The sequence below is a fragment of the Anas platyrhynchos genome, chromosome 25, assembly GCF_047663525.1.
Source record: "Anas platyrhynchos isolate ZD024472 breed Pekin duck chromosome 25, IASCAAS_PekinDuck_T2T, whole genome shotgun sequence".
Classification (NCBI taxonomy): domain Eukaryota; kingdom Metazoa; phylum Chordata; class Aves; order Anseriformes; family Anatidae; genus Anas; species Anas platyrhynchos.
Window position 1 is genome coordinate 9,155,084 of NC_092611.1, and position 25,877 is coordinate 9,180,960.

The 25,877-nt window shown below is 57.8% G+C and overlaps 1 protein-coding gene across 3 annotated transcripts in view; it reads right to left on the reverse strand.

Annotated features, from left to right (window-relative positions):
- The window catches only part of DSCAML1 (DS cell adhesion molecule like 1), a 97,003-nt gene that overhangs the window by 17,062 nt on the left and 54,064 nt on the right, over positions 1-25,877 (reverse strand). For 2 of the 3 annotated variants that reach the window (XM_072027715.1, XM_027444162.3), the window contains exons 4-11: positions 11,203-11,349; positions 9,798-10,076; positions 8,749-9,024; positions 8,031-8,327; positions 5,762-6,034; positions 2,233-2,511; positions 1,947-2,066; positions 1,634-1,810 (exon numbers count right to left, since the gene is read on the reverse strand). In XM_072027715.1, coding sequence (XP_071883816.1) covers positions 1,634-1,810; positions 1,947-2,066; positions 2,233-2,511; positions 5,762-6,034; positions 8,031-8,327; positions 8,749-9,024; positions 9,798-10,076; positions 11,203-11,349 — 1,848 coding nt within the window. Of the gene's footprint in view, positions 1-1,633; positions 1,811-1,946; positions 2,067-2,232; positions 2,512-5,761; positions 6,035-8,030; positions 8,328-8,748; positions 9,025-9,797; positions 10,077-11,202; positions 11,350-25,877 lie in introns of those variants that run through there. The other variant, XM_072027716.1, reaches the window with a different exon arrangement.

Below are 25,877 nucleotides of genomic sequence, written 5' to 3' on the forward strand. Positions count from 1 at the left end.
CTGCACGCAGAGCCCTGCGGTTTCCTCCTCGGCACCTGACAAGCAGCAGCTAACTGCTCCTGGCACTGGTGGGGCTGTGCACGCTCCTCTGATTTATTGCCTGCCTGCCTTGGTTAGCCCTGCGGAGCCGGCACCGCAGCACCCGGGACGTGCCGTGCGGCCGGGGGCTGCACCTCCTGCCCCGCCTGGTGTGGGCTCCCCTCTGCCCGGCTGACCGCGGGTTTGGGCTCTGATTAACATTCATTTAACACTGTCTGCAGTGGCCTGGCTTTAGACGAAAGCCGGTGCTGATCTCGCTTTAATTGGCCTGACATTTCACTAAACAAACAAAAATCAAAAAAATGAAACAAAACAAAGAGCCCCATATAATGCTTAATTGGCTGTGGCGCTTCGTCTACCTATTCATTCAAACCTTTTCAAAGGCTGCTGAGGTCTCCGGGAAATGTAAAAGCACATGCATAATAAGGTTATGTGCTATTCAAGTCAGCAAGCAACCTGTCCTGGGATGCAATTATACCAGATAGCAGGGACAAGGCAACAGTTCAGGCTCCAAGACTTCTGCACACTCACTCGGGATTAATCGCCTTGACTTTGTACCTGCGCCTTATTGAAGTATGTTGTTTGAAGTCGCTCGTTTCAATTCATCAATCAGCGGGATAAATTAAACAGCTGACAGGGAGAGGAAAAGGCTCCCCTCAACCCTCCCCGCAAGAAACACAGGAAAGTAGACGCTGGCTGGGGAGGGGAGACGCCGGAGCGAGAGGGAGCGAGAGGATGCTGCTGGGCGGTGGGCTTTGGGCCGGGGGGAGCTGCAGGGGGGAGGCCGTAGCCCTGGCTACTCGCAGGGTTTCTCTTCGCAGCCAGCGCCGGGTGCGAGACCTGGCCGTGATGCAGCATTGTGCACGTGCCCAGGGATTTTGGGCATTCAAGGGAGTGCCTGCTGCCAGCTCCAGCTCCCTCCTGCCTCTTCGGCACCATCCCTCCCCTCTTTGTTAGGGAAATGATGATTCTAAGATGAATCTAACATGGGGAGCCAGCAAGAAAGCAAGAGCCTGATGCTCTCGAGGGGTGCGTGGAGCCAACAGAAGCCAAATCCAGGTGTAAGGACAGCCGGGAGGGGAGCCGAGCGCACCGCTCTGGCACCCTGAGGATGCTGCCGCAGGAACCAGCAGGACCAGGCTGTCCTCCCCTCCAGCACCTCTTCCTGGAGGCTTGAACTCTTACGGCAGCGGCAATCAAAATAAATAAAGAGGAGCTGGCGATTATGTATTCTGCTGATAGCAACGGGAGAGGAATCCAATAATAAGCACGGTTCAAACACGGTGTCTAACAACACTTCCCAGCCCATCCCTGTCAAATTAGCGAAGCTATTTCCTTCCCTCCCGTATGATGTAGATTGATTGCCTGGTTTTATTTAGGACTAAGTGTTTGTAATCGCATAAGGGAAGCCGGTCCCTGCAGGAGGGCAATCGATGCCCCCCGTGCCCCGCATCGATCAGGGGCTGCGCGGTGCCGGGGCAGTGCCGGGCCGGTCCCTGTGTGTGCAGCGGGCTGTGCTCCTGGGGGGGGGGCACCCCCTGCAGCCCCCCCTGCAGCCGTGCCATGCCCCAGCCCCCCCAGCACAGCTACTTACTCTTCACGGTGAGGAACATGGACTTGCTGATGTCCGTGCCCACCCCGTTGCTGGCCTGGCACAGGTAGTAGCCGATGTCCTCCTCCAGCACGTGGCGGATGAGCAGGGAGCTGTTGGGGAGGATCTGGATGCGGCCCGTCAGCGGGATGGGGTGGTACTGCTGCGGGTTCCCACTTCCTGGGAGGGGGCACAGACATGCAGCCATCAGAGCTCAGCCAAGCAGGGGGGGTTTGTGGGGCTCAATGCTGGGCTGGCCAGGCCAAAACTGAGATATTAGAGATCCCCAAACGCTGCCGTGTTGCCTCTCACGTACCTTTTGCGTGCTTCCACATGACTTTCGGAGGCGGGTACCCATCAACGGAGCAGTTCAGCACCCCAGCTTTACCATAAATGCCATCCTGGTTGTTGGGCTGCACCACGAATCGAGGAGGCACTGGGTAACGAGAGCGCAGAGATGGCTGTGAGAGCCCAAACCCCAGCAGATCGTTCCCACCTGCATGCACGTGGCCGCCCTGGCTCCCCTGCCTGCTTCCACCCCTGCTATGCCCATCGGTGCCCACCCACCCCAGCCCGACGTGGGGCAGCCCCGGGGTGCTCACCCCGCACAATGAGCTGCCGCTCGCGGCTGACGGTGGCGGCGGCGTTGCTGGCGATGCAGGTGTAGTTGCCGTTGTGCTTGAGGGAGACGCTGGAGATCTGCAGGGAGCTCATGAACTCCTTGCTCTCGATGGTGACGCCCGAGCCGGAGAGGATGACGTGCCCGTCCTTCCGCCAGGTGATGTGGATGGGCATGTCCCCCGAGGACACCACGCAGGGGATGTAGAGGAGCTGCCCGATGGAGGCTGGGGGGAACTCGAAGGGCTGGATCAGAGGAGGGACTGTGGAGGGGAGAGGCACAGCACGCTGTACATCCCAGCCCATGCCTGAGGGGACAGGCTGGTGGCAGGGGGATGGAGGAAAAGCAGCCGGCCCTGGCTCCTGGCCCTCACAGCAGGTCAGTGCCCACCGGCCCCATCTCACCACAGGGCACAGCCTGGCGGAGGAGCGAGCCTGCTTGCCATCACCACAACATCTCACAATCCCATTGCTCTGTCACCCAAAGCATTTGCTGCCCACAAACTGAGGCAGGCTTCTGTTCCAGCCAGCAACGCTTCCAGGAGGGGGTGGCAGCAGGATGTGACCCACCGGGGAGAGCCACCGCGCTCAGCCCAGCGCCAGGAGCCGCCAGCCACCCCGACCCCCTCTGTGCACACCAGCTGAAATTCCACCTCAGCATTTATCTGCTCGCAGAAAAGCAGTTATTAGATGGATGCTTTTCTTAAAGGCACTGGATTCAGAACCAGCCATTATCTTTCTGATAACTTAATTAGGCAACCGCAGCATCTCTGGCAATGTGGGAGGGGGAAGAAAGCATAGAGAGGGAGACAATTAGCTTAACAAGGCTCAGCACCTGGTAGACGAGATCCTCTTTCCGCAGCCTCCATAATTAAATTAGCAGGCTGCCAATTGTCCCCTCGGCAGAAATAAGATGCCCTCTTGTACAGACGCGGGAGCCCCAGCAGGGAAGGGCTCACCACGCCGCCGCGCACGCCCCCGCACTCCTGCACGCCGTCCCCCATCTCCACCCACACCTCGACCAGTGCTCTCCAGTGCTCCCAGTGCTCAGAACAGGCTGCTGGGGGCTCCAGGGCCGAGTCAGAACGGGGCTGGCCTCGATGGGGTGGCCCGAAGCCTGGCCAGGAAGCCCTACAGAGCAGAAGGTGCTGGGGGCTGCTCGCTGCCCCCTCGGGGTGCTGCTCGTGGGCGCACGGGTCCGGCCCGGCCGCCTGCCCCGCTGCCAGCTGCAGCGACGTGGCTTGAGCTGCCGGAGCCATGGAGCCAGCAGTGCCCGTTTTCCATAATTAATGAATAATTAATTGGGAATGCGCTGCAGTCTATTGCAGAGTGGGGCCGGGCTTGTGCATCTCCAAACGCCCCACGGGCCACTTCCAGCACACGCAGCCTCTCGGCAGAAGAGCTCTCCTGGTTCCAGCTCCCCTTAACCAGGGCTTAACACGAGTCTTCCTTTCCAAATTGATTCCCTGCTACATATTCTCCTTTATTCAGCACTTCCCAGGCTCTCCTGCACCTCAGTGCACCCCAGCAGCGCCGCAGAGCCCCACATCCCTCACGCTGTGCCCGACTGCAGAGCGGCTGAGCTGGCGTCCCCACTGCTGTCACCTGGGCAGGGCTGTGCGACAGCCCCAGGATAGCACCAAGGCCACACGTGATCAATTAAAACCTGCAAAGGTGTCCGTGGGGATAACGAGCTGTCAGGGCACCTCAGCTGGATGCTGGGATCATGCTCCCAGGGGACGCGTGGAGAAGGGACCCAGGAGCACCCCCAGGCAGCCTGGGAAGCCCTGGGGAGCGGGGAGGCTCCAAGCTGGGACACGGGGACCTGGCAGCTGTGCAGGAGGCTCAGGGACTTCCCAACGGGGGCAGAAACAGAGATCAAACTGAACGGCGTGATCGGGCCAGGCACTGACATGAGGGGGCTGTAAAGCTTTTACTACGGCTTGCTTGGGAAGACCTGTGGCGTAACTCACTTGTGGCACGCGGCGCGCTCGCCAGGCACTTGTGGCACTAAAAGCTTTACGGTGCCCGTACCATCTCTGCGCACTTCTATTTCTTTATTCTGCTCCTTGGAGCAGGCTCCAAATGTAGTCGAGGGCATTCTCAGTTTTCCTCCCCGGGCTTTTATTCGGTGGCCATAAAAACACCCAGGCAGGCAGGGCCGGGTGTAAATCTCCAGCCTGCGTGCTGCAGCTGGGATGAAGACGTCCGACACAGCCAGAGCCGTGAGCCTCCCAAATAGCACGGCACGGCACCGTGCTCGCCCTGCTCAGGCTGTCACCTGCCCCTCGCCCAGGCAGTAAATCCAGGCTCAGGGGGGTTGCACGGTGGCCGCTTCCCAAAATATATGGATAAACTTCAGCATCCTGCGTCCGCCTTCCAGCAACTGGCAAAAGAGCAGCACGTAATTCAACTTTGCTTGTGCACATCCCTGTAGGTACTCCCTCCGTGAGGATATTGGTTTAAGGTGAGGAGAACAAAGGCTGGCCGTGCCCTGCACTGGGGGTGTGAGGGGAGAGGGGTCCCCTCGGCGCTGCCCTAAGGTTAGCTGCAGCCCACGCTTCCGCCTGCAAAGCCTTGCAGAAGAGCATCAGCTAATCAAGGGGTAGCATCTCTAATCAGCTTGATGCTCTCTCTTGCTAACCTGATTCCTAATAAGAAAATGGTGGATGGAAGGGGAGGGAGGGGGATCAGCATAAAATCCAGTCCATAAATACCCGGCTCGGTGAGACGGAGGCAAAGACAATTGGCCAGCTCCGTCCCCAGCGTGGCTGTGTTTGTCTGAATGATTTACTGCAAACACTGAGCTGGCGACAGGCAGAGCCGACCCGACAACTCTGAGGACGGGAGATACGATAGCTCCGCGCGCTCATAACACAATCTCAGCAAGTCACTGGGAGGGAATGCATCCGACTCAATTCATTAGGACTGATAGCTCCCTCAATGGGGCTGAATAATTGATGGCCTGGAGAAGCTTTTAAGATGTTCTGTGCGCTTGGAAGACCGAGAGTATTATTTTTTTAAAAGCTAACACACAGAGAAAAACATCAGTGAAGGTGATCCGAGCAAAGGTTAGATGTTTTAATACACTGTGTTTACACCGCAAATCCTTGCTCGCTGCGTGTAACAAGAAATGGATCTGGTGCGGCTTGGGGCAGCAGCAGGCACGCAGGTGGGTGCAAGGTGGCTGGGCTGAGCCAGCTCTGCCTCTCCTTGGTGCCTAGGGATCACGGCCAGTGTCCGGACGCAGAGCACCTTGCACGGTGCTGCCCTGCCTCTGCCCACAGCAGGAACAGCCCCAACACTCCCCAAAGCACGATCGGAACGGCCCCAACGCAACCCGAAGGAGGTGCCCTAGGAGCACGCTTGTGCCTTGCCCCGTTCTGGGTGGGAAGGTGGTGGGAAAGGGGCTCACAGCTCCTGCCTACAACGTGACCAAGCTTCTGCAGGAAGCACAGGGCTCCCTGGGCTGGGGAGGGAACTGCAGGACCCGGGCAATCCCCACCCGCTCACCTTTCACCGTGACGTGCACGCTCTGGCTGATGGAGAGCTGGGGCTGGATCAGCACGCTGCACAGATACTCCCCTTCGTCCATGCCTTTCTGGACGTCCATCAGCTTGAGGGTCCCGTTCTCAAAGACCACTTGGCGGTGGTTATCAGGCAGCAGCAAAGAGTCCTTGTACCACTTGATGGAGTAATAGGGGTACCCGATCACCCTGCAGTTGATGAAAGTGTCCCTACCCGCTACCGCCGTTATGTTCTTCATCGCTCGGATGCTCGGGGGACCTACATAGTGGGGAGGAAGGAAGAGGCAGGCTAGGTTAATTCCGAAGGGCGGCTTGTTTGCACACAGATCTGCGAGTGCAGAGCGAGCTGCGCAGGCGAGTGAGGTGACGACAGAGCCAGGACCCAGCCTGCCCATCAGCAGCCTCCAGCCCCTCGTGCACACCTACAAAAGAAGAGCTGCAAAAGTGGGGGCTGCGACCCTTGGCTGCAGCCAAACTTCAGCAAACTCCCCCCGGTCTTGCAGGCACCATGCTTAGGCTTGAATTTCCAGGGTTCATTGCTGGGGAAGCCCAGCCTGTGAGTGCTGCTGCCCCTCAGAGGGACGTCAAACGCTGCCTGGGAGCGCCCTGCCCCGGAGCACATCCAGCCGGGGCTCCCAGGGGAGCTTCAGGAGACCTCTGGGGAGCACCCCCCGGCTATCCGGCTGCTCTGCCCCTCTCAGGAGGAAGCTGTGTGTGCTTTGCCATCTCCTTGGCAGAGAGCTGCATCCAGGAGCCCGACTCCCATTTGACAATTTGTTTGATCTCCACTAAAAGGCACCGTTCGGAGCTTCCCGTGGGCACCCCGAGCAGTGCCAAAAAGCCAGGCGAGGCAGCCCACGGCTCCTGGCTGGCTCTCACGCTGCCTGAAGGACTGGAAGTGTTGCAGGTGAGTATTGCAAGGAGAGGTTTCACGCTTCAACAATTACATTGTTCTCATGGCCATTGTGTAAAGCAGCAAACTAATCTCAAGATTAACCCTATCTCGACTCCTCGCCCCAAGCGCGTGGCAGGATAACAGCTGAGCAGATGCTCAGGGTGAGATCCCCATTGTGAAAGCACGCTGCCTCCTGAGATCCTTCAGCGCCCAGGGTCCCAGGAATAAGGGGACTCGAGGGGGCCAAGAGCAGGGAAAGAGAAATTAGCAGCCTGCTCTCGGGCCTGTCACAGGGACCTGCTCAATTATTCCAGGGGAAGAAAAAAAAAAAAAAAAGCCTGAATCTTATCTAGTGACAGGCAGTCAGGAACTGGAAGAGGGGGAAGAAAAGAAGACAATGAAACGTCCTCATTCAGAACGCTGCTCCTGCTTCTCGTGCCTGGGAGATGAACTTGCTCCAAATTTAGCGGTAAGTGGCAGCAAAATTCAGACTCTCCTGGGATTCCAGCCAAAAAGCCACTAGATCCATTTCAAACCTGAGACACAGACAAACACAGCCCTTCAAGCTTCCTCCTTGGTAGATAATTTAATGTTACCTTGACTCTGGCTCCCACCTATAAGACTAGAAGCTTTAACTGCTGGTTATGAATGGGCAGAGGCTTACACCGTGCCCCATGCCTCGGAGAACGCCCTGGAATGCACAGAACAACACGCTCCAGCCAGAACAACGCGGTGATTAACGCGGCCATGGCTTTTAGCAGACAAAGAAAACACAGACATGACAAATCCGAGCTCGTTTTCCACGATTTCCCGTGCTGCCTCATTGTTGTTTGCACTGAGGATCCCTGCGCCCACGGGCACCTTCCTGCCAGGGAGCGGGGCTGGGACTGGGGTGGTGTGGGGGGCTAGGGGGCCGTGTGGGGGGTCTGGGGATGGTCTGGGGGACACATCGCAGGCAGGTAAAAAGGAGCAGGTGGCTCTTGGCCAGTGCAGGTCACTTCTGCACCACCCCAACCTCCTCCGCAGGGTCCTTCATGGGAAGCACTTGCTGCACAGACCCAAAGGCTGGAAGGGGAGACAGCAGACCCCAGCGGGGAGGCACTGCCACTCTGGAAGCCTTGTTCTGGCTCTCCAAGGTTCAGAGGATAGCCGTGCACTCAGTTCAGCTCCCTGCTCTGAGCCTCAGGGGAGCTGGATGCCTCGGGCAGGGCTGGGGGCGAGCGGGGCAGGAGGGGGCTGCAGAGACCTGCACAGCCGGGAAATGGGGGGAGGACGGGGAGGGAAACGATCTGGCGGGGAACAGAACACAACCAAAAGCCCAGTCAAAGTCCTATTCTGATATTTAAAAGTAGACAGGCACCTCTTACGTTTATTCGCGCTTGGTATTCGGCGCTGCCCACCGAGTTCCGCGCGGTGCACCGGTACACGCCGCCGTCCTTGATCTGCGGGCTGGTGACGTTCATGTGGCTCACCGTGGTGCCGTCCGACATGGTGTACTGGTTGGTGCGGTGCCCGTTGTCCCGCGGGATGGGCTCGTCGTCCAGGGCCCAGGTGACGGTCGGGGGGGGCGCGCCCTTGGCGGCACACATCAGGGAGAACTGCTCCCCGGGGTTCACCACCTTCTCGCTGAAGGAGGAGACGATGCGGGGGGTCCCATCTGGGGGGACCCAGAGGGAGGGGGGTTAGGGCACGGCAGCCACCGGCAGCAGTCACCCGCACCCCCCGCACCTGGTTGATAAGAGATTTTGGCTCGAGGGGATGCCAGGCTCAGCAGTGCCCATCCCTGCTCCAAATACGCAGAGCCCTGCAACCCCGCCTGCTCGTGGAAGGCAGCTCCTCAGCACAGGGCAGGGGATGGACAGGTCAGTGCAGGACCCTGATTTTGGCACTTGCCCCAGCGTCCCCGAGCTGCTTGCAGACAGTTTGCACAGCCCAGGGGCTGGGTGCAGCCTGCCCCAGTGGTGCTTGCTTTCCTCCATCCATGCACAAAGCACCCTGGTGAGCACCGCGGATGCAGCAGCTTGGCGAGGGGCAGAGAAACCCCCCAGCTGGCCCCCACCCCGAGGAAGCCAGCTCACCCTCCAGCGTGATGATGGAGAAGTCCTGTGCCGTCTGGGATTTGCGGGTGGCAAAGCACTGGTAGGCTCCGGAGTGGCTCTTCTGGGCGGCCGTGATGAGGAGGGTCTCGTTGCTGATGCCCCGGATGGAGATGTAGTCATCCACCACCACCAGCTCCGTGTTGCGGTACCAGCGGATGACGTACTCGGGGGACCCGCTGAGGGCACAAGAGAGGATGACGGTGCTGCCAATGCCCGTTTTGAGCTTCTTTGGTGTGAGGGTCACACGCAGAGGGTCTGTGCAAGAGAGGACGAGAGCAGGAGAGGTGTTGGCTGCGTGGTGGTGGCGGGCTGTGGGGGCAGGCAGCCGCAGGCCAGCACGCACCGCGCGGCTCTCATCCTTCCTGTACTTTTCCACCTTTCCTTCCCTGGATGTGCCAGCCTGACTACGTGCAAAATGTCACCGTACAACAAGGCAGGTGGCCTCCTTGCCCTTCCTTGTGCTGCCAGCCCAGCCTTTAACGTTGGCCCTGGCATAGGGGCAGGGTGGCTGGAAGCAGCTGTCGCAGCGGGGATGTGGCCGGTGCAATGGGGCTGCGCCGAGCCGGGGACGTGCCAGGGCGGCTCCGGGGCTGCTGGTGACAGCAGGAACCCCCAGGAGCAGAGCAGGCAGTAAATATTTGGCCTGCCCAGATGGTATTTACTGTTTGGCTGGAGCTTATTTTATGTAAATCAGCAAAACAAAGCGCAGAGGCACCTAACAGGATATCGCCATCCAGCAATTTACATCCCCTGCTATCGCTCTGCCTTTTCCAGAGGTCCCTCTCTCGGCCCAGATTAAAGCGGTAAATCAGGGGCTGTCGGCACGTCCTCGGCTGCATCATTATAAACTTCCCCCAAACGCTCCGAGCACTGCATCAGACACGCTGCGTAGCGCGACGGCGGGCTCCAACGCGCGCCACGCCACGCTGAAACATAAAGCTTGTCATTTACACAGCTTTAGAAAGGCCTCGGGGCTGGAGCCTCACACAGCCCGGCAGGACGCAGCTCTCCCCGCCGCCAGCACTCACCTATGACCGTGAGGGTCCCGGTGACCTCTGCAGACCCGAAGGTGTTGGTGACCTCGCAGATGTAGGTCCCGCTGTCCTCCACGCGCAGGTCGCTGATGCTCAGCCCCGTGATGCGCTTGGCCCAGCGGCCGTCGGCGGGCAGCGGGCGCCCGTCCTTGAGCCAGCGAATGGCAGGGTTGGGGTACCCCGAGGCGATGCAGGGCAGCTCCACCAGCCGGCCCGCCTTCACCTCCCGGGACTGGAAGCTGTCTAGCATCGTGGGGATGGACTCCGCCGGGTCTGGGGTGGGAGAGGGAATAAACTCACCCGGAGAAGGAGGGGAGATGGGCTCCTGCCCTGCAGCCAGCAGGCTGAGCTGGTTTTAACAGGGAGGAGCCAACAGCTGTCTGAGCCGCCTGGGGACGCCGGGGGAGCCTGTGCACGGTGACACAGGGACCAGCGGTGACACAGAGACCGCCGGGCCACCTCGGCATCAGCTGGCACTGAGCGGCTCTGCCCCTCCCTGGGGAAACGCAGCCGAGGAGCTGGTGGGACGGATAAACACGGCACTGGAGGAATTACTCAAGGTGACACGTAATTGGTGCAAAATACACAAATTCGGTGGCACATTTCAAAATTTACAAGCAAAGGGGCCCATCAGGCAGCTGGGAAAGGAGAAAATTAATCACCAAGTCTCAGGCGTGAAATTAAATTCCAGGGGAAAGAAACCTCTTTCATTACTCCCAAGCAGAAGTAAAACGCCGTGACGTGTAAATAATGACAGCGACCAGGAGGGGACCGAGGCACCGCGAGTGTGCATGGGGAGGGGACGATGCAATCCATGGCCACACTACGGGATGGTTTGGATGGGAGCGGGACCGAGCAGGTCCAGCAAGCCCGGCTGTCCCTGACCCTCTGCGGGGTTAATTCGAGGAGTTAGAGCAGGAGAGGAGCCCTGGGAAAGCCATATGGCGGGGAGCAGGGAGCTGCAGCTGAGTGGCAGGAGAGGCGATGCGGCGGTGAGTCGGGCGAGTTCCCTCCCTCCCGAGCAGAGTAATTTGGGCAGTCAGCGGAGCCGGGAGCGCCCCGAGACAGGCGGCACTACGGACTGCGCTACGCTCTGCTGCAGTATCGCTTGCACGTTCGTCGCATCGCGTCAGGCTGCTCACATCGCGGGCTGTCACATCGCATCGCCTCACGCCCCGTCGCCTCTCGCTCAGCTCGGGGTGCTGCATGGCACGGCGAGGGGCGGCACGGACCCCCTGCGCAAACCCCCGGCACCCTCCTGCTGCCAGGACGGGAGGTGGGGATGCTGCAACATCCCCTGCACCCCCAGGAGACGATGGGGAGATGGGGAGCGGGGTGCAGGCAAGGCTGGAAGCTATCACCAGGTGCCTCGGCAGCACTGCTGGCACCGTGTGCTCACCTGACACGGAGAGCCGGGCTCCGTTGCTCTGGCGCGTCTCCCCGCTGTACTTGTGCTTGGTGATACACCTGTAGGTGGACAAGGCATCTTCCTTCTGCACGTCCGATATGTACAAACCTCCGTAAGAAGTAATAAAAAACCTATTTTCTGCAGAGACAAAGAGGAAAGGGAGGGGAAGGGTGAGCGAGGTGGCCCTGGTGGCACACATCCCCTCCCAGGCACCCAGCACCTGAGGCAGGCAGAGCCCCCGTGCTCGGGGCCAGGAGCACAACACGGTCCTTCCCCACCGGGACCGTCTCTGCCATCACGTTTGGGGGCCAGCTGGCAACTTCAGGCCAAAATGGGCGAGCAGCAGTGCCTGCAAGAGGAGCCCACGCGTGTGCAATATCAGCACGTGGGTGTGCAACAGCAGCCGGGAGTGTGCAGTATCAGCCCACCGGGCTGCAACAGCATCCCACACATGTGCAACATCACCATGGGGGTGTGCACCACTGAGCACGTGTGTGCAATATCAGCACGGGGGTGTGACAGCAGCCTGCGCATCCCTGAGCACTGCCTGGGCGGCTGCACTCATCCTGCAGCACACGCAGCTGCCCAGGCACCAAGGCAGGGGCAGGGTGTCCTTGTCCCCACCCGAAGGCCACATCCGAGCCCCACCACGGCCCCGCAGCAGCAGGAGGAGGGCAGCGGGCACGGCCCCGGGCTGGCCGTGGGCTCGCAGCGATTCCGCGGCTGCGGATGGAGAGGGGAGCACACACCACGAAACCCATCTCCGTGTGCTGCATAGCAACGCTGCAATTAAAAGTGAATCCGTCCTGCTGAGTTAATAATTAGCTTAACTTACTTAGAAGCGTGTGAAAACAAATAAGGGCTTGAGTTGATATTTGAGCACCAGGGGGAGATTGCCGAGGCCACCAGGTAGCGCAGCACGGACCCCGCGGTGCTGGCCAGCAGCTTTCGGGCTGGTGTGCACAGGGGGAAAGGAGTTGTTCACTCTCCTATGAAGCCAGCCTCCCTGTCAGGCCTGACCTCTATAATTCATCATGAATATCAACAGTAATTAACATTAATAGAAAGGCCTGCACCGTGGCGCAATTGAGCAGCAAGGTGGGAGGCAGGGCAAGCGGAGGTACCGGGGAGAAGCTCTGGGTGTCCGCGCTCCCCTTCCCACCTGGAAGACACCTTTCATCCTGCTCTCCTACCAGCACCAGCCGTGAGAGCGAGCCTTTGATCCCAGTTTCTGTGGGACCTCTGGGATCCTTTCAGCTGGCAGAAGCTCAGCTGGGATGGGGTGGTACATCTGTTCGGCTGCACCACGTTGCCAGCCAAGCCACCCCCTGCTGAAACACAGCGAGTGCAGATAAGCAGAATGTAATTAGCAAAGCCAAATGTTTGGAGTCGAAACCTCTAAACCTAGATTGTAAGTCAGCAATGGCTGCAAACGGCTCCTTCAAACCCTGCACCATGATGGGTGACGACAAACAGCTGCTTTTTCTTCCAGCACCTTTTTGAAGTACTTGGTTATTCTCGATTTAGGTGGTAGACAGTGCCATGGTCAAGCCCTTAACAGCAGGAAAAATGCAAGCGGAATACGGGGATGAAAGGAAAACCCTCGTGGAGCCGCCTGGCAGGATGGCAGAAGCCTCTCCCTGCCCGCTGCAGCAGCACTTCAGGCTACAGATCAACACAAAACAGGGCTCTTCACCGCGGAACTGGAGCACATCCACCGCAAAAGCCAAGCTGATGGCAGCCCTGAGCCCTGCTGGCACTACCCCACTCCAGCTGCAGCTTAGCTAGATGTATGTATTTGACTCTAATTGTTTGATATGAGAGCATTAGGGACTCTAAACAGAGAAGAAATAGCAGCCTTAATAAGATACGAGCCCAGCCATAGCTAACAGAAGGCACAGGCTGGAAAGCCCGTGCAGATTGCCCCTGGAAGGACAGGGAGCAGCCCCGCGATGCTCCCCACACCACCAGCAGCATCCTGCGAGCTCGGGACAAGGCTTGGAGGGGTCAGGGCTCTGCAGCCAACACCTGCAGACACAGATCTCCCTCCCCACAACGCCAGCAATGTGCACACTGCACCACGGTGCAACGGGACACAAGCACACGGTGGTGCCAGCCTCGTGCCCTGCGCCCTCGACCGGCGGCAGCAAGGTTTTAATGTGAGCCTCGGTAGAAGGGGAGGGGGAGCAGTCCTGCAAGGACTGAAACCACATGCAAATCAGGCATTAATTTTTCATCTCCCATCAAACCAGTAAGCAAAGAGCATTGGCTGCACTGGAATTTGAGAAGGGGGGGGGGACCAGTTTCTATGGAAACAGCTGCTGCATTTTGCAAAGTGCTGCGCAGCCCCAGCTGGCCTCCCCCCGGCGCAGACACTTCTGTGCATGCCCAACTGCAGCCCTGCTCCTGGGCACGCTCATGCTCCGGAAACAAAGGCGTGCAGGAGCGGCGTGCAACGAGGCCGAGGGGCAGCAGGGCCCTCGGGCAGCTTCCCGGGCAGAGATGTGCGAGAAGACGAACACAAGGATGAGAGAATTGCTGACCACAAACACAAAACCAGCCCCCTCTGATCCCACCCAGGGCACCACACCAGGATCCTGGCACTCGCTGGCTTCCACAGACCCTGTGCCCAAAGTCAAGCCTCTGAGCCAGAATGTGAGCATAGGTTTGGAGCCCAGAAGAGCCGCAGGAAGGCAGCTGGCACAGCAGCACCCACCCTGATACCTCCCTGCATGGGGCAAGGCACTCCCTGGGCTCCTCTCCTGCGCAGCCTCCGTGTGCCGAAAGCTTCCAGACGGGCAGAGAAGCTGCAGGTTTTAGTGCTGGCCTTGCTGCCGCACAGTGACAGGAGGCATCTGCCCCCGTGCAAGCCATGCCATTGCATTCAGCGTAAGGTCTACACAACCTGACAGCACAGCTTCTATTTTCTTTTTTTTTTTCTTATTTTTTTTTTCCAACAAGGGACAAATAACTTGGCCAGGGAGCGCTGCACTGGTTCAAGGGAAAGATGCGGGGCAATAATTGATGTGAACGGCTCTGACGGAAACCTCACCGAAGTGACTTATGGCTCAGTTAGCTTGCGAGATTAACGTCGAAGGTCGCGGAATAAAATCAGATCTTTCTGCCTGCCAGGAGGAGGAGAAGCTTTACGGGATGCAGAGGATTAAGTACGTCCACAGCCAGGCTGGAGCGATGTGCCTCTAATAACTCTTGCAGGAAGACTTTGCTGCTGCCGAGGCAATGCCTCTCCAAGCCTCCTACCCCCCTCTCCCCCCAGTTTTGGGGTGCCAAAAATGGGGAGCTGGGGCTCAGAGGGGAGCAGGGCAGCTGGGAGCCCCCAGGAGCCAAACCTTGCCCCCACAAAGGGAGAAACAAGGGGGAAAGCACAGAGAAGGCATGGAGAACATTAGGGGGGTCTCCTGCTGTCGGTGCTCACATGTACACACGTGCTCTCTGCTAGGGAAACCTCTTCCACATCCAGCTGCCTGTAGTGGCCATGAAACCTCAGCGTCAGTCCCAAGGGCCTTCCAATTTCAAGAGAAAAATTACAGCCAATGCAGGTTACCAGTTACGGCTCCATCCAATATAGATTTATAAAAACAATGGGGTCAGGGCTTCAGGAGAGAGCACATTTTATAGTTCATAAGACTAATGAGATAACTTCCCCTCAGTACTCTGGGGCCAATATTTCCTTACGCAGTCTATTTTAACTGCGGGAGAATCAATAGGTGCCAGCGTTTATGAATTAGCCATACTTGGAGCATATGCAACCCAAGGCATCCCGGACAAATTCAATAAATGTTTGGTGCTATTTCTGGCCACGTTTAAAGTGACAAATGCCTCCCTGGGGGACAGCCACGGAGAGGGAAGCCCCAAAGCCCAAAGCCTGTGGTTTTCCCCGGCTGCTGTGGCCGCTCTCCCCGTGCGCCATTTGCCCAGCATGGGACTGGAGCGGGGAGAAGCAGCCTGGGCTCACCAAACCCAGCCAGGAGGGGCCCCCGGTCTTATGGCAAGGGGCTGCTCCAGCAGCCAAACTGATGGTTCTGGGAGGCAGTGGGGCCATGGCCACGCACCACGGGTCCCTTTCATCCCGGCTGCCTGACCCCAGGTTCGGTGCCACAGCAAATGCCTGGAGCAGAGAGCGCCTGGATTAGGCGCGAAGATTAAAGATCCATCCATCCATCCCAGGGATGTTAAATAGGAGCCGCGACTCAAGCCCAATGCAAATTTAATAAGAGCTGCACGATATCTGACAGATTTATTTACATGTTTCCCTGCACACGGGATCCCAGGGGACGTGTAAGGCAGTCACAGGCTCCCCAGCCCTTTCAAAGGAAACACATTTCTCCTACACAGCCATGCAAAGCTGAGCGGCGCAGAGCAGCCGAGCACCCAGCAGAACATTTCCACCTTGAAGTTCCGTGGGCATCTGTAAAATAACCGACTCCAGCTGAGTAAGTGGGTCACGCTTTGTACCAAAGGGCTCCCTGGCTTCTTTCTCCTCCTCCTCGATCCAGGAGGAACGGGGCTTCGCTGCGACAAGAAAACCCTGCCCTAGAAACACCGCCGTCTCAGGGAAGCTGTGGTACCTGCGCCTGCAGCACCCTGACCATGCCACGTCCTGGGGCCGGCAGCAGGGTGGTGGCACTTTTTGGGAAAGGTTCCCTGATGGAAAAGTCCAGCCCTGTGGCAGGGGCCGTGCGCCCTGCCCATCCTGCTGGCCGGTGCCGGGTAGCAGCGTGGTGCTCAGCGCAGCACCGAGGTGCCAGCGGGCTGCGGGCACGCAGGAGCCGGAGCGCATCGTGGCACCGAGCACCAGCCTCCTTCACGAAGCTCCCAAAAATAAAAACCCAGCAGGCTGGATTGCATCACTGCCTCATCCAGATGCGGTGCGTGCGGTGGAGGCTTTGGCAGGACCCTCCCCCTGCAGACCTAAATATCACCCGTCCCTTCCCACGCCCGCTCCCAGGCTCCATCCCCCCGGTGCCGGAGCAGCAGCGGTGACAGAAACGCTGAATCACTGAATCACGGCAGTGGCTGTGGGGCATGGCAGGGAACTGTACCCCAAAACCATCCCCCCCCTTCGCCGGGGCTGCTGAGCCGGAGAGGGGAGATCCACAAAGGAGGGATGAAAGTTGGGGAGTCATGACAGGCTTTCCGCCTCCCCTCCTTAATCTCCTTTATAAGCACGGCTCTATCTCCTCCCGTTACAGGATTAACACCCATCTCTCATTCTCCTCTTGCAACAAGATTTTATTTCTAATTACGCTGTAATAAAACTGGGCGCGCTCCCAGGGTTTCTTCCAAATGACTTGTAGACACTCGGCGAGATTGGATCCTACTTGGGCCCATTGTCAGCGCGTCTGCCTGACATTCATTAGACATGCATGAGGGAGATGTTTTAAGAATGGAATTGCATTTAAATGGGTTTCCTGAGAGGAAGAGATGAAACAAAAAAAAAAAAAAAAAAAGCACGGAGAGAGAGAGAGAGAGAGAGGGAGAGAAGAAAAAAGCAGGAGCAGTTGAGAAGCGGATGTAATTGTCACCTCCCTGTCACACAGCTGCCAGGCAGCCCCAGCGCCGCGTCCCTGTGCCCACGCACCCCAGGGCGCAGGCGGGGGTGAGCCCAGTGCCCGCGCACCCGGGGGCCAAATTACGGGGCCAGGGCTGCCCTCTGGGGGCTAAATCCCCTGAGAAATCCCACCCCGTGCACTCCAGAGCTGAAGTTCAGCAGCAGATAATTTTCTGGTGCATTAACTCTTAATGCTTTACAGAATTACCTGCAGAAGCCCAGCCTGCAGGGGACGGGGGAATAAACCCAGAAGGGAACGCCGTGCTTTCCCCCAGCTTCATGCCAGGCTCTGACCTCCGGATTTATGGCCGGGGCAGAGCCGGGCGAGCAGCAGTGCGTGAACACCCTCTGCAAACACCAGCTGGAAAGAGGAGGCACGCACAGCCTCCAGCTGGCAGAAGACATTTATCACCTCCTGCATGGGTACCCCACCGTGCCTGCGCCCTCGTCCTGCAGCAGCGGCACCGTGGGCACCCTCTGCCGGCACCCCGGAGCACCCAGCTCCTGCACTCCCTGCCTACCAAGGTTCAGGGCAGAGTTTTGGGACACCCCAAATGTGGGGTGTGGGAGGGAGCCGGCAGCAGCTCCCCCAGCCTGGTGGCCGCAGGCACCACGGGAGCCGCACGCTTGGAGCTGGCACCGCTGCCCCAGCCCACCGCGGCCAGCGCTAATGACGGCCACCAGCTGCTTGGATGCAATCTGCACAAATTAATCACCTGCAGCATGGCGAATCATCTCAGGCGAGGCAGAGGAAGTTAATCTGCGCGTGGACACCCGGATCGGGGGGAGCAGAAGCCGGTGAATAAATTACTCAGGGCACGAGGAAGCTGCCAGGTGAGAATCACTTTGTTAGAGCTCCCCCACGCAGTGGCCCTGGTCTCCCTGCCACAAATCACCTATTATTTCCCGAAATCCTACATGCCAAGCAGCAATCAGCATCTACGTCACTTTATTCGTGCGGTGGGTTCGCTTCCTGTGCTCCTCTCTCTTTGGGCAACGACGGCACACGGGGAAGTTTCGCTTTTGTGCACGGGGAGCCTTTTAAAATGGCAAAGCTGCAAACACGACCCCGGTAGATGCTTAAGGAAATCGTCTGCAGAAACGTTAATTTCATTTAACACGAGGCAATGAGAAATGGGGCTGTCACTTTAATGTTCCATGCATATATTACTTCCAGGGCTCAGTTGCCTCAGACATTTTCCTGCTCCAGTTTATCTGCTGGCAGTGTGCGGCCGTCGCGGATCTAACGAGCTGCTATCTGGATGCAACTTCCCAGATACGGGCTGAGCAGTCAGCAAACTTGGGAAAACAGATGTTAAGAAAGATCTCTTTCTATTAACTCCCTTGGAAGCAGCGCATCCTGCAGGGCTGGTAGGAGTTATTAAATCAAGAGTAATTATTTACCAAAGGGCCAGTCTTGGAACTCGTTTTTGTAGGAGGCAATCCAGAATTATGCTGCCTACAAAATGGGATCCGTGGGGGTGTAAAGGAGAGCAGAACTCGCCCCCACGGGTTTTAGGATGCCGATGAGTCCCCGGAGTTTGTTGTGGAAGTGCGGCTGCTAAAATAGGAGCTGGATATGGGCAGTGAAACCGAGAGTATTTGGGGCTGGTTGTAGCGCTTGTGGAAGTTATTTCGGAAAGGAAACAGCCGCGCTAAACCAAAGGAGCAGAGAGAAATCCCCGGGAGGGCACGGGGGGCTCAGGCACAGCAGCCGGCGCTGTCGAGGAACGAGGAGGAATCCAGCTCCCGAGGTGGTCCGGAGACGCCTCATGCCGGCAGAAAATTACCCAACGGGATGAAGAGCATTACAAAATGAATAGGAGGGGACTCGAGATTTCCATGGCTAATCCTGTTAACGAGACAATTTCTTATCAAACTCATTATGTGGCAGAAAGCGGAGGGGAAGGGCGGCCGGGGAGCAGGGGGCCAGGGAGGAAAGGCAGCGCTGAGCCGAAGGGCAGCCCCTGGGGGGGCACCGGGGGCACGGGGAGGTGAGCAGTTCCCCCAGCCCGGCACGCCACGGCTCCGCGGCACCGGCGTCACTTCAGCAAAAATTGTATTTTCATTTCCAAGGACAGCTAAATATTACTAGAATGACATTTACCGCAAAATAGTGCCGTCTGCTTTCAGATATATTACGAGTCCTCTCCCAGCGCTCAGCTGCAGCGGGTAGAGATTATGGCAGGCATAAAAAAAAATAAAAATCCATAGAGATAACACTCATTGCAAAAAATGATTTTTCTAGTGTAATTTTTTTTAACCTCCTATTACGAGGAGCCTCGTTCTCCGGGAGGAAGAGAAATGAAAGGCTTCAGCCCACGACGTGCACCCGTGTCGGCACTGGCAGGGGGAGGCAGCGGGGGGCTCCTGCGTGGCCGGGGGCTCCCCGGAGGGGCTGGGGAGCTCGGGCCCCCCCTGCCCACTGCTCCGCCGACAGCTTCCTCCCCTTCAGCTGTGCGAGAGCAGCGCAGAGCAGCGTGCCATGGCAAACTGCCACCGCCGACCGGGCTCCCCTATTCCCCAAACCTCGCAGCCCCCCTGGGCATGTTCCCCACCAGCCCCTCTGGTTTTGCCCCCGAGAGCCGCCGGGGCTTTGCTGGAACTTTGCGTGCAGCGTCGATTTCTTCTCCTTCTTCCTTTTTTTTTTTTTTTTTTAATTTGCTATTTAAAAAATCATGGAACTAGTCAAATTTCATGCTAATGAGAAGAGAATCTGGATCGAGGACTGTGCAAAAATTTGCATCTCAAAGAGGAAAACAGGAAGTCGCTAAGAAAGGAAAATCCAGCGCCGAGGTATCGTTTATGGCCATAATTAGGCTAATGCTGCCTCTGCCTCTGTCAGCTCATTTTCATCAGCCCCAGGGTGACGGGGGACAACGGAGAGCCCTGTGCAGAGGGGACTTCAGCCCCTGCCCACCTGGAGCCCTCTCCATCAGCACTGGCCCGGCACGTGCTGGGCTGCCCCCCTCTGTGTGCACCAGCGTGTTCCCAGGCTCCTAAATAAATAAAGGAGGAAAATATTGAAAAATCCGGTGCCAGGTCAGTGCCGACCCCCTCAAACCACACAGAGGAGGTTGCTGAGGTGCCCTGGAGCTGCTCCATGCAGGGCTGGGCACCCTCTGTGAAGGACACGTGTGACCTCGGGAGCTCCTGCACGGCCCCCAGCCCCCCCAGCACAAGGTGCCTTGGCACAAAGGGACAAAACCCACAGCCCTGGCCACCCGCGGGCAGAGCCCGTCTGCCACCAGCCCACCCCGCCTGCCATCAGCTGCCAACAGAAAGCTGCAGCACAGAGCCAGCGGTGATTTTCCCCCAATTTGTAGGTTTTTTTTTTCATCAAATTTGCCCTGATTTTTTAATTGGGTTTTGTTGCTGTTGTAGACGTTGCTATACAAACAGTTTTGAATAGCTCCAACCAAGGTATTTGCGCACAAAAATCCATCATGATTGCAGAGAATGACAGAAATGTAAAACGCCTAATGAAAACAATGGGCAAAACAACAGGTACCTCGGTCCTTTCCCATCCATCGACAGCCCCGGGTTATTAAAAATAAAGGAGGGAAAAAATCCTAACATTTGCAATCAAATTGGGAGAAATCTTAAAAAGACAAATACCTGCATAGGAGGAAATTTGTTCCCCCCACGGAAGTCTGCAGGAGTTTCGCCATGATTATAATACGAGTCAGGCTGCTGGATAACACCGGAATTATTTTCCCCACTTACATTGTCAAATGATCATTTTGCCCTGCAGTGAAATCTCAATAATTATAACGCCGAACCATGAAAGAACAAAGAAATAAAAAACCTGCGTGTTTTGTTTTTTTTTTTTTCTTTTTTGTTTTCTGAGGATGGGGGGGGTATAACGGCAATCACGGGGCTGAGTGCAATCTTCCTCTAATTATCTTTCTTAGGGCCGTGCAGCAGCAGCGAGATGTCCGCGTTGGCTTAGCCCGGAGCGCCCCGAGAGCGAGGCCAGATGGAGGGGCTGTGCTGCAGGATGTGCCCACCCTGCCGGGATCCCGCCCCATAAATCCCATGGGTTTAGGGCCGCTCGGGAGCAGCGGGGTCCCAGCACGGCTCAGCCCCGGCCCCTTCCCAGTGGGAGCCCCGCCGGGACATCCCGCAAACCCGCAGCACCCCGCGCACCCAGCTGCACCGCCAGCTCCTGGCGGAGGAAAACCAAGGGGAAATAAAAGAGAAAAAAGGGAACAGAAAAGGGGGGGCGGGGGGGATAAGGAACGGGAACAAGAAAAACAAGACGACAGAACGCTTGCTCCACAGCCCTCGGCTAAATTACAAACCGGTTTACTGAGGTGGAAAGCTGCAGTGAGCTGAGGAGGAATATGTGGAAACCATCTGCAGATTTAAAAATAATCTATTTTACGATCACCCTCGAACATATTCTATTGCAGAAACCAAATAGGATTTGTTGTTGTTGTTTTTGTGCAAACTGTTAGGGAAAAATTACTAGAAACATGCAGGGGGTTTTGCCTTCTTGAGTACTGAGAGTCTAAATATGCCCTTCCTTATGTTGAGAATAGTAACAGTCATCTTAAAATTAACTTGGTCTGCATCAGAGCTTAAAACAGTTGCAATTCAGAGCCTGCAAAAAGCAGGACAAACCTGCGCTGGGATATCTCGCGCTTCGAGCTGACAGATGTCTTCCTACATACAGTAAATATAGGTCGGCTTTTCCTACCCGGAGAACTGTGTATCTTAATTAACCAGGCCACTAGCAGCATATGTAATGATTTTTTGCAGCTTGCTAAGTAAACCTTGCCGTGGTGAGAGGCAGCAAACACAAAACGCGCGTGTGAACGGAGCCGTCTCCCCCTGACCTCACCTCCAGCCCCAGCCCCAGCGGCTCCAGCGAGCCTGGCGGTGCAGCCCCAGCTGTGATTTCACGCTACAAAATCTGCCTAACGAGACAAAACGGGCACAGAGGCACGCGTCCTGCTCCGAGCAGAGTGCAGCCCGTGGTCTCGCCAGCCGTCAGCCCCGACCCCGAGTTGCCAGCCACCCCCAGAGCTCGGCTTTACGAACGGCAGCCAGAGGGGGTCATTAAGCTTTGCAGACTACAACCTCACTCCGCGTTGTAAGCCACTTCTGGATTAAATTATCTCCAGGCTCGGAGAGCCAGAAACAAATGAGCTAATGAAATTCATGCTGCATTATGATGAGGGCTTGCCAAAGCAGCTGCAGGCGGGCGCTGAAGTCGGGGCGGTGGGCGCAAGGACGGCGAGCAGTGCACCCCCACCAGTGCAAGCCCTGCTGTCTGCAGGCACTGGGTGTCCCACGAGGCCACCAGCGAAGGCAGACGCCTTGCCACAGCCTCCTCCAGCAGGTCTCTGTGGGTGCAGACCAGGCCATCCACCTCGGTCCTGTGCCACCTCCAAGCACCATCGGGGCCGTGCGGTGATGGCACCGTCCCCCCACCTCGGAGGCACCTGCATTTGGGTCGTGCCAAAGGTCACCGCTGAAACCTCACGCGTGCTCGTCCCGATTGCAAGCACGCCAGCATCCCTTGGGATGAAAGGTGCCACAAAGCATGAGGGTGAGGAGCAGACGAGCGTGCCAGGGAAGGTGAATGCAGCGCTCGGTTGCCTCTCGCTAGCACAAGTCTGTCGTCATCTCGGGCATCTGCAGCAGCATCCTCCCACTCTGTTTACGTGCATAAGCAGGGCTCTCACTCGGAGATGCTCGCCATGCTTCTCACAGGGACAGCCAGCACCTGAGAGGGGGAGCAGGGGAGGAAGTTTTGCAGCAAAACTCAGCCCTCCCCTTCAGGAGCAGCCAGGAGGAGAGCCATGTGCATGAGATGCAGCAAGAGGGAGGAAATGGGACCGACCTACGGAGCCCAAGGGGAGCAGCTGCTTGGCAAAGCCCAAAATGTTCATGCTGGGGATGCTCTGACTTCACAGAAAATGGAGTGAGAAGTTTCCTAGGACTTGCACAGGGAAGGGTGGAGGCCAGGGAGCTCTCACTACAAAATGGAAATGTGCAAGAGCCCTGCAAATTGCAGCATTGTACCGGGCTGAAATGAAGCCTCCTAAAGCCAAGACCACCTTTTGATCTGACAAGGAAAGCCAAAAGCCTCTAACGTGCGGGATTAAAGCCGAATGACCCTGTGCTGCTGCTGTGCCACTGTCCCGTGTGTCCAGGCACAGACACAGGCCAGCGAGGCGCATCCCCTTCCATCCCTCCCTACTGCTCAACAGGGGGAAAAACAAGCAAAGTCAACTCGAACAAAGCACAGAACTTCCTCCCTGCTCATTAGCACTGGAAAAGCAGCAGAAAAAAAAATCCCCAGGACATAACATCCTCTTTGCCTGTGAAGTCTGAATGGCTCGGAGAGCGGTTACATTTATTCTTTGCATTCCCCCTTGCACAAAGAGTCAGCGCGCATATTTTTTATTAAGAAAGCACGGATGCGAGCCCATACCAATGAGCATGCTCCCAAAACACTGAGCCTGAGTGCTGGATCTGCAAAATCCAGTGCTTGGGCAGGCAGCTGTCTGCAGAGCAGTGCCCTCCCCCGGGCACCAGCACGGGCAGACCCCATCTTCCCATGCCACAGGTGGCACGCAGTCACCCTGCCCGGCTTGTGTCATGCTCCAGACCCTTTTTGCTCTGTCCCCACCTCTGGAAGCGGCGTGTCCGAGGCAGCTCCCCCCGTCCTGCCTTTCCCACCTGCCTGAGGCCATGGGTGCTCGTGGCAGGGCGAGGAGAGGCATGGGCTGTGTGTGCCTCCCCTCTGCTCCCCGAGCACCGTGTCTCACTGCTGGTAATGAGCCTGCGGACCGAAGTGCCTGGCACGGGTGAATTGAGCCATCTCTTTTGAAGGGGAAGAGGAGGGAGAAATGTCTTCACGGCCACAAAACCGCCTGTGGTTTGCCACGAGCCCTCCTCCGTGCACCCACGTTTTAGGGTTGGAAAGGTTCAGAGAGCGGCCGGGGAGCTGTGAGCGTTCAGCAGGGGAAGCAACACGCTGGCTGCACCCGTGCTGCTCCCTGCTGCAGAGATAAGGCACAAATTAAATAAAGAAGCAGCGGTTCCCTACGCGGGGACTCCAGCGAGAGCAGTGTGGCTGGGAGGAGGAGCCCTGCTCCTGCATGGCGCACGATCAGCCACATCTTATCAATAATTATTAAGACAAGGCAAATGTGTGTTGACCTAGTTACAAGTCCAAGAGCAAAAGCAGCGGTGGGGGCCCTCTTAAATCCCCCGCAGCTCGCCCAGCTGGCCCGCCCGGCCAAACAACGCCCGGGTGCATCTGGCAGAGCTCGTGCAGGGCTTTGGCACCTGGACCATAAATTACAGCCACGCTGAGAGCACCAGCCTGACCCACAGTGCTCACTCCATGGCACTGAGCAGGAGCAGAGGGGCTGGGCACACAAACCAGGACGGCACGAGTGAGTCCCACCCGAGCCGGAATCCCACTGAAGAGATCTCTTTCCCGGTGAGCAAGGCTGAGAGCGCAGTACCAAGGCCAGCTGATTACTGTCATTGTCAGCATATTTAGCGCTTGTCACAAGGCAGCAGCTTCCACGGAGAAGCACACTCAGCGCTGCCCTGCCTCCTTCAGCAGGGCGACAAGCACCGCGGCGCTCGAGGGCCGCTTACCCCTCTCGGCACGAGGGGACCCTCTTCTCCGAGCACCGCCAGCATCGCCCGCTGGGGACGGCTCCTGCCCAGGCCCCTGGAGGAGGGGGATTGAGAAGTGGGGGCAGGAGCAGCGGGGGCAGGAGCAGCAGGGTGCCAGGGCTCACTGTGCGCCTGGATTTTGCCTCCCCAGGACTCAGCCTGGGTTGGTGAGCGGCAAAACGCCTGCCTGGTCCCAGCCCAGGGCTGCTGCACCAAGCACCTGCACATCCGACCCTTGGAAATCCTCGCTGGCAAATTTTGCCAGGTAGCAGACTCACAGCAAGCAGTGACGGGGGCAGGACAGCTGGAGGTGAGGTAACAGTTTGTGCTTGCAGGATGTTGGGGAAACACCACAGACAGCTCCAAGCAGGATCACAGGAATGACTCAGGGCTGGAGGCGTTACTCAGATCTTCTGAGCACCCCGGGCAGGAGAGCAGGGCGGCCAGCACCTCCACGAGATGTGGGAATCTGGCTGTGGGACTCTGCTCCCTCGCTCAGGATGCCACCAGCCCTTTGGGGCAGATCAGAAGGGTGCCGGGGTGATGCTCACCCCCCAGCCGTGCCAGCTCGGAGCATCCCTCGGGGCGAGGGGACAGCGCAGCTGCTGTCACCGCTGGCCCAGGGGGACACCCTCGGCCGCTGGCCTCCTGCCCGAGGCTCCCCCCTGCTCTGCATGGTTCAGCGCTGCCTCTACAGCATTTCCCATGCCAGAAGAGCCCGAGGCCTCAGCACTGACCTCAGCAGCTGTGCCTGCCCTTGCCTGTGCCGGCTGCCATGGGAAAGGGGGCACCAAAGCCAGGGATGACCCAGGAGCACAGAGATGCCAAGGGACCTCATGTCCTGCTCCACAGGCCACAGACAGCAGGACACACACCCCCCAAACAAGACCCCTGCTGCCCACCCCGCTTCCCCCAGCCCCTGCCCAGGCCCTGCTGCCCCTGCGGCGCTGCCGCCAGACGCAGCATCCAAAAAGCCTGTCAGAAGTGTTGGCATACAAATTATTCATCTCTTTCAGCTGCTATTCAAGCCTAGCTGGCCACCGTCCCCAGCAGCTGCTGCCTCGTGTACGTGCCTCCAAAGCCCTTCTGCGGGGATGGGCAAAGGGCAGCGCTTCCATTTGGGGAGCACAGGGGAGGAAGTGCAGCAGCGCTGTAAAGCCGTGCACAGAGGCTCCTAATCCAAAAGCAGCAAGGATTTCAATGTGAGCAGGGTTTGCACAGCCAGCAGAGCAGAGAGCTGTGCCTGTACCGGGCAGGGCGAGCAGGGTTTTGCTGCACAAAGCTGCGCTCGCTGCTCCGAGCTCTCCCAGAAGGGCGCGGGCTGGCGACGCTCCTCCCCGCCACGCTGCAACGGCTGCACGCGCGGAGCCAATACCCAGCCGATTCACAAACATTTTATTCATAAAAACACTGCAAAGTTCATGCGCGTTCACTAATTACTCAACCT